Source organism: Lolium rigidum, chromosome 4 (genome assembly GCF_022539505.1).
Source record: "Lolium rigidum isolate FL_2022 chromosome 4, APGP_CSIRO_Lrig_0.1, whole genome shotgun sequence".
Taxonomy (NCBI): Eukaryota; Viridiplantae; Streptophyta; class Magnoliopsida; order Poales; family Poaceae; genus Lolium; species Lolium rigidum.
In genome coordinates this window covers 182,329,745-182,337,069 of record NC_061511.1, presented here as the reverse complement: position 1 = coordinate 182,337,069, position 7,325 = coordinate 182,329,745, and the positions used below count along the sequence as shown (strand labels likewise).

General features: G+C 45.6%; 1 protein-coding gene across 1 annotated transcript in view; it reads left to right on the top strand.

Annotated features, from left to right (window-relative positions):
- LOC124647874 (ankyrin-1-like) overlaps window positions 1–6,586 on the top strand; it is a 13,816-nt gene extending 7,230 nt beyond the window's left edge. Inside the window, exon 8 of the mRNA XM_047187732.1 lies at window positions 6,272–6,586. Within this exon, the coding sequence (XP_047043688.1) occupies window positions 6,272–6,586 (315 nt within the window). The remainder of the gene's footprint in view (window positions 1–6,271) is intronic.
- Window positions 6,587–7,325: the final 739 nt, after the last annotated feature.

The window sequence follows — 7,325 nt, the reverse complement described above, 5'->3', positions numbered from 1 at the left end:
GGCTAGGTGGCCTCAAAAACGAGAAAAAAAAGTTTTGACATGCACCACGGAGGGACCAAAATCGTCGGCCATGGTACACCAGCAACCACGGCGCGACTTCAACTTCGTCGGCCATGGCAACTTTTCTTGTAGTGATGCTTTCTCAACCCTCTTGGGAAAATAAACGGTATGCTCCTTGTCGTCGACATTGAAAGTAACTTTTCCTTTATTGCAATCAATAACAGCCCCTGCGGTGTTAAGAAAAGGTCTCCCAAGAATAATAGACATATTATCATCTTCAGGCATTTCCAACACAACAAAATCAGTTAATATCAAGCAGTTATTAGTAACTTGAACAGGAACATCCTCACATATACCAACAGGGATAGCAGTAGATTTATCAGCCATTTGCAAAGATATATCAGTCGGTATCAACTTATCTAAATAAAGTCTCTTATAAAGAGAGAAAGGCATAACACTAACACCCGCTCCCAAATCACATAGAGCAATTCTAACATAATCATTCTTAATAGAACAAGGAATAGTAGGAATACCTGGGTCGCCAAGCTTCTTTGGAACCTTACCATTAAAAGAGTAATTAGCAAGCATAGTGGAAATCTCCTCATTAGGAATTTTCCTTTTGTTAGAGACAATATCTTTCATATACTTTGAATAAGGAGGCAATTTAATAGCATCGAGTCAAAGGTATTTGCAGGAATAAAGGTTTCATCCAATCACAGAATTTGTTATAGTGTTCTTCTTCCTTTGATTTTAGTTTCTTAGCAGGAAAAGGCATTTGCTTTTGAACCCAAGGTTCTCTTTCACTACCATGTTTCTTAGCAATAAAATTCTTTACTATACTTTTTATTTTTAGCATGCTTTTCAGGTTCTTCTTCAACCTCTTCTTTATCAGAAGCATCATTTTTATCGTTATCTTTATCATGTTCATTACCACTTTCAGTTTCAGCATCAGAAATAGAAATACTATTAGGATCATTAACAGGCTCAGAGGATTCTACAACAGTTTTATGTTTCTTTTTCTTTTTCTTAGATGGAGCACTAGTTTCAGTACGTTGAGAATCTTGTTCAACTCTTTTGGGATGCCCTTCAGGATATAGAGGATCATGGGTAGAAACACCGCCTCTAGTTGTTACTTCATAAGCATGCTTTTCTTTAGAATTATCTTTTAACAAGTCATTTTGCACTTTAGTGAGTTGATCAATTTGAGTTTGAACCATTTGAAAATGTTTAACAAGCATCTTAACATCATTGGAGGTTCTCTCCACAATACCATGCAATTCACCAATAGCTCGAGAATTTTCCATTAAATGATTCTCTACTCTCATATTAAAATTACTTTGCTTAACAATATAATTATCAAACTCATCTAAGCATTGAGCAGGAGGTTTTGAATATGGAATATCTTCTCTAGTAAAGCGTTCAAGAGAGTGTACCTCAATCATGGATGAAGGGGGAGTGATCTTACATGAATCTTCTATGGGAGGTAAATTCTTCACATCTTCGGATTTAATACCCTTCTCTGTAAGAGATTTCTTGGCTTCCCTCATATCTTCATCATTTAATTTAATCATACCCCTCTTCTTCAATGTTGGTGTCGGGGTTGGTTCAGGTGTAGACCAATCATCATGATTCCGGCCTATTCTAGCCAATAATTCTTTAGCGTCGTCTGGAGTTCTTTTCCTGAAAACACAACCAGCACAACTATCCAGGTATGCCCTAGACTCAATGGTTAGTCCACTATAAAATATATCAAGTAAATCATGCTTTTCCAAATCATGGTCAGGCCGAGCTCTAATGAGAGAGCAAAATCTTGCCCAAGCCTCAGGCAATTTCTCTTCATCTCCCTGGTCAAATCTATAAATTTTCTGTAAAGCAACATGTTGAGCACTAGCAGGAAAGTATTTTCGAAAGAAAACATCACGCAAATCAGTTGGACTTTTAATAGAACCAGGAGGCAAATTATTATACCAAGTTTTAGCATCATCCTTTAATGAGAAAGGAAAAAATTTAGCGACAAAATAAGTACGCATCTTAACATCATCAGAAAACAAGCTACTCATAGAAGAAAGTTCAATCATGTGTTCTACAGCACTTTCTTTTTCAGTACCACAAAAGGGTGCTTTCTCTACAATAGCTATATGAGATAGATCAAGAGAAAAATCATAATCTTTATCCCTAATGCATATAGGAGATGTGGCAAATTTAGGATCAGGAGATAACTTATGTCTAACAGTATATTGTGTGAGAAACTTTTTAATTTTACTTGCATCAGCAGTAGCATTGCATCTACTAATAAAATCATCATTAAGCTCCACATAATCTTCATCAGGATCATCACTAGAATAATCAAGTTCAGGTGAATTAACAGGTGTAGTAGCATTAGGAGTTTCAGTATTTTCTATTTGTCTAGACCTAGCAATTGTAGCATGTAGAAAGGATCCCAATGAACCACTATCATCAAGCACAGCAGAAACATTATCAATATTATGAGAGTTTTCAGATTCAGCGAAGTACCGGCAAGTGAAGCTTGTGGCGGTGAAACAAGTCGACTTATCACGGATGGCAAATCAAGAGTAGCGAGAGGTACTCGAGTTCTACCTTTTCTTGTAGTGGATGGTAATATGGCGACTTTAGGATCGCGAGGTTTACCCATGATGGAGAATTTGCAGCGAACAATATCAATCCAAGTGAACTTCCAAATAAAGCTATGCTCCCCGGCAACGGCGCCGGAAAACGATCTTGATGACCCACAAGTATAGGGGATCACGAGCAGTCTTCGCGGGTAGTAAAACCCAATTTATTGATTCGACACAAGGGGAGACAAAGAATACTTGAAAGCCTTAACAACGGAGTTGTCAATTCAGCTGCACACGGAAACGGACTTGCTCGCAAGAGTTTATCGATAATAACGAGTTTTATAGCAGTAGCAATAGTGAGATAACAACAGCGAGAGTAACGGAGACAACGATTAGTGATTATAGTAAACAGCAGGATTAAAATACTGTAGGCACGGGGACGGATAACGGGCGTTGCATGGATGAGAGAAACTCATGTAACAATCAAGCGGGGCATTTGCGAGATAATAATAAAACGGTGTCTAAGTACAAAGCAATCAATAGGCATGTGTTCCAATTATAGTCGTACGTGCTCGCAATGAGAAACTTGCACAACATCTTTTGTCCTACCAGCCCGGTGGCAGCCGGGCCTCAAGGGAATCTACTTGGATATTAAGGTACTCCTTTTAATAGAGTACCGGAGCAAAGCATTAACACTCCGTGAACACATGTGATCCTCACATCACTACCATCCCCTCCGGTTGTTCCGATTTCTGTCACTTCGGGGCCATTGGTTCCGGACAGCGACATGTGTATACAACTTGCAGGTAAGACCATAAACAATGAATATCATGATAAAATAATAACATGTTCAGATCTGAGATCATGGCACTCGGGCCCTAGTGACAAGCATTAAGCATAACAAGTTGCAACAATATCATCAAAGTACCAATTACGGACACTAGGCACTATGCCCTAACAATCTTATACTATTACATGACCAATCTCATCCAATCCCTACCATCCCCTTCAGCCTACAGCGGGGGAATTACTCACACATGGATGGTCGATGGAGAGGCGTCGGTGGTGATGATGGCGATGATCTCCTCCAATTCCCCGTCCCGGCGGAGTGCCAGAACGGAGACTTCTGGCTCCCGAGATGGAGTTTCGCGATGTGGCGGCGTTCTGGAGGGTTTCTGGCGACTTCGACTTCTCCCCGTGCGTTTTTAGGTCGAAGGCGATAACTAGTCCGAAGGAGGGCGTCAGAGGCCGGCCAAGGGGGCCACACGCTAGGGCCACGCGCCCCCCTCCTGGGACGCGCCGCCCTAGGGTGTGGGGCCCTCGGGCCTCCACCTGACTTGCCCTTCTGGCTCCGTGAGTCTTCTAGAAAAATAGGACCTTTCGTATAAATTCCGAGGATTTTCCTGAAAGTTGGATTTCTGCACAAAAACGAGACACCAGAACAGTTCTGCTGAAAACTGCGTTAGTCCGTGTTAGTTGCATCCAAAATACACAAATTAGAAGCAAAACAATAGCAAAAGTGTTCGGGAAAGTAGATACGTTTTGGACGTATCACCCATCTTGCCGTCGAGTGCCTTTATGGGCCTCCAACTAGGAAATACAGGATAGGGCAACATTGGTTACCCGAAGGGTAATGCCCACGTCAGTAGCCCCCGAGTGTCTAGCCGAAGGTAGTTCGGGTAGAGACTAAAGCATGCCTTCTTCCGATGTCCTTCTCCTCAGTCGTTCTTGTTTTCCTTCTGTCTGCATCATCTTCTTCTATCGGGTGCGCGTCAGCGCTCCCGATGGGAGTAGCCCCCGAGTCTAGGTACGGATGCTTGCAATCCGTGCGTAGACTCAAGTTGTACCACTCGAACATTTTTCTCTGTCGAAGTTTTTTCTGCAAGCCTTCATAGGTCATCCGATATATTTTCCTCATGCAAGGGATAATGAGTAACGTGCCAAACTTTTGCTGGTTAACTGCCGACGGCAAAACAACGTTACCCTACACAGAATCAAGTCCCCGGGATCCTGGAGTGCGAAAAAAGTTCTGTCGGGTGCGCGTCCAGCGCTCCCGATGGGAGTAGCCCCCGAGTCTGGGCATGGGTGCTCGCAACCGGGTGCAGACTCGAGTTGAACAATTAACTCTTCTTGCAAGGCCTTCTTTTCAATTTCTTCGAGTCCTCATTTTGTCGGGTGCGCGTTCAGCGCTCCCGATGGGAGTAGCCCCCGAGTCTAAGTGCAGATGCTTTGCAATCTGTGCATAGACTCAAATTCACCATCCGATACTTTTTTCATTCCTTCGACTGTCTTTGACAGCGCCCATGATGTCATTGATGACGCGCCGCTGCCGTGGCTCGATTGAGAAGACTTGACCTAACGGGCCCACCCTAGTTCTGCGCGGGCAGTTTTTAGGATTTGACCAGTGCACGCGCAGCGACCGAGGCGTTTCCTCGATTTTCGCGCGACGTGGGAATAATGGGCCGCCGGTTCCATTCCCTTTTCGAGCGCCACGTGTACAGCCAGATCTGCTCCACCTCCCACGATGTATGTGGAGTTATGGCCACGATCTCACGCAAATTCTTATGGCATAAATAGAGGGCTTCCTCGTTTTTACTTTTTTACGCCTCCCACTGCTCATCTTCTTCGCCCTCCTTCTAGCGCCATCCTTTCCTGCTTCCTTTGTCCTTCCCTCAAAAGCTTCAGACGCCATGGGCAAGAAGAAGGGTGCCAGCACTTCGGACGCGGCCAAAGTTAGCCGCGATTGGAGTGCCTCTGCCATTTCCAACCGCGACATCAACAAGCTGCGCGCCCTCGGCTTCATCTCCGCATCTGAGGATGATATTCGTCTTCCAGGTGCGGTTTCTCGCCCAAAGCCCCCCAAGGGTTTCACTACCATGTTCGTTGCCTTTTTGTTCCGTGGTCTTTCTCTTCCGGCCCACGAGTTCCTTCGCTCTCTTCTTTTCTTTTACGGGATCCAACTCTGGCAGCTGACCCCAAACTCCATCCTCCATCTTTCTATCTTCATCACTGTTTGCGAGGCCTTCCTCGGCATTGACCCTCATTGGGGTCTTTGGAGGAAGATCTTCTACGTGAAGCGCCACAATGACAGCAATGGCCCCCCCATCGTCGGTGGCGTTGGCTTTGTTGTTAGGAAGGAGGTCGACTACTTCGACTATCCAATGAAGGAGTCCGTCCAGGGCTGGCGCAACAAGTGGTGTTACCTGCGTGATCCCATAGTGCCCGGGCGGCGCTCGAATCTCCCTTACTTTGATGACGTCTTGGTGGGTCACAAGAAAAAGTCCTGGCGAAACGCCCTTTCTCCCGAAGAGAGGGCGACAGCCGACAGACTATTTGAGCAGGTCGTCGTCTTGAAGAACACGGGAGGCTTGACGATGTGCGGCACTGAAGTAGTTTCAGTGTTCCTACAACGTCGAGTGCAGCCGTTAATGTCTCGACCCCACCAGTTATGGCTTTACACCGGCAAGACCGACAAGTCGAGGATCAGCTCTGCCGATCTATCGGCAGATGAGCTTCGTGACGAGGTTCGTCGCTTGACGTGCCTTAGCATGAAGGATAACATTGTCTTGACATCGGCTCGTGCTCCTTACGATTTCGACCATCTCCCGACTGAGGTAAGCTCTGCCACTCTTTGCTTGCTTTCATCTCTTCTTTCTTCATTGTATTTTACAAACTTGAATTTCTCTTTTTGGTAGGCCTCCTCCGTCGTCCAATGCTATCCTCCCACACCGGAAAGCGGTGTGGAACCAGAGGATGACGATGACGATTCCGAGGGGACCGAAGACGCCCAGCAAGCCCTCGAGGACAGCGATGTCCGGGAAGACGACACCGTCGAAGAGGTTGCTTTTACCGAGAGCAAGCGTCGCTTGCAGATAGACGAAGATTTTATCACGACGGCTGAATCTAGTCCCAGCGACCGAGATAATGATGCCGTTGGAGCTTCTCCGCCTTCTCCTGCTGACAAGAGGCCATCAGGCTTTTACGCTGCCGAGGATGACTTGGAACTGTAAGCATCTTCACTCCATTGCAACTTAACCTTTGTCTTTTTGTATGCTAATCATTCTCCTTTCTGAAGTAGCTCTGATGATGATGATGATGAAATTCCTCTCGCGAAGAGGGCCAAATTAACCTCTGGGAGAGCGGCATCGGCTAAGGAATTGAATCCCTCTCCCGCCAAGTCGACACCTCCCTCGCGAACGGGTGTAGAAAAGATTCCAGTGTCGAAAGTTATTCCTCCTGGCGATGCTCCCACTCCGTCGGCTGGTCGTGATCATGTAAGTATTTAATCTGCCCTGCTTTGTCGAGTTTCTGTCGACTGAGTCTTCTTGATTTTTCTTGCTGCAGCCGATTTACATCACAGTCGATGCTGTAACCGATTTCGGAACAATTCACCCGGCTTGAGGCTGAAAACTCCCAACTTCGAAAGACTATCAGATCTTCGGCTGACCAGGTGCTTGAAGCCAACAGGCTTGCTACCGACGCCAAGAATGAGAACGCCTTGCTGAAGGAGGAGGTGAAGAAGCTAAAGCGGCGAGATGAAGGATGAACAAGATGCCAGGCGTGCGGCGGCGGCTGCAGTCGACAAGAAGGAAGGCGTCCTCCGCGAATCCATCAAGAATTTATTAGGTAAGATCCATGGTACACCGTTTCTTTCTTGGTGTTTCTTAATTGATTATTGATCTGTCTTTCTTTCAGAGGCCGCCGACATAACTGTCACTCGACGTCATCAGCTTCGGGAGGACTCTACAG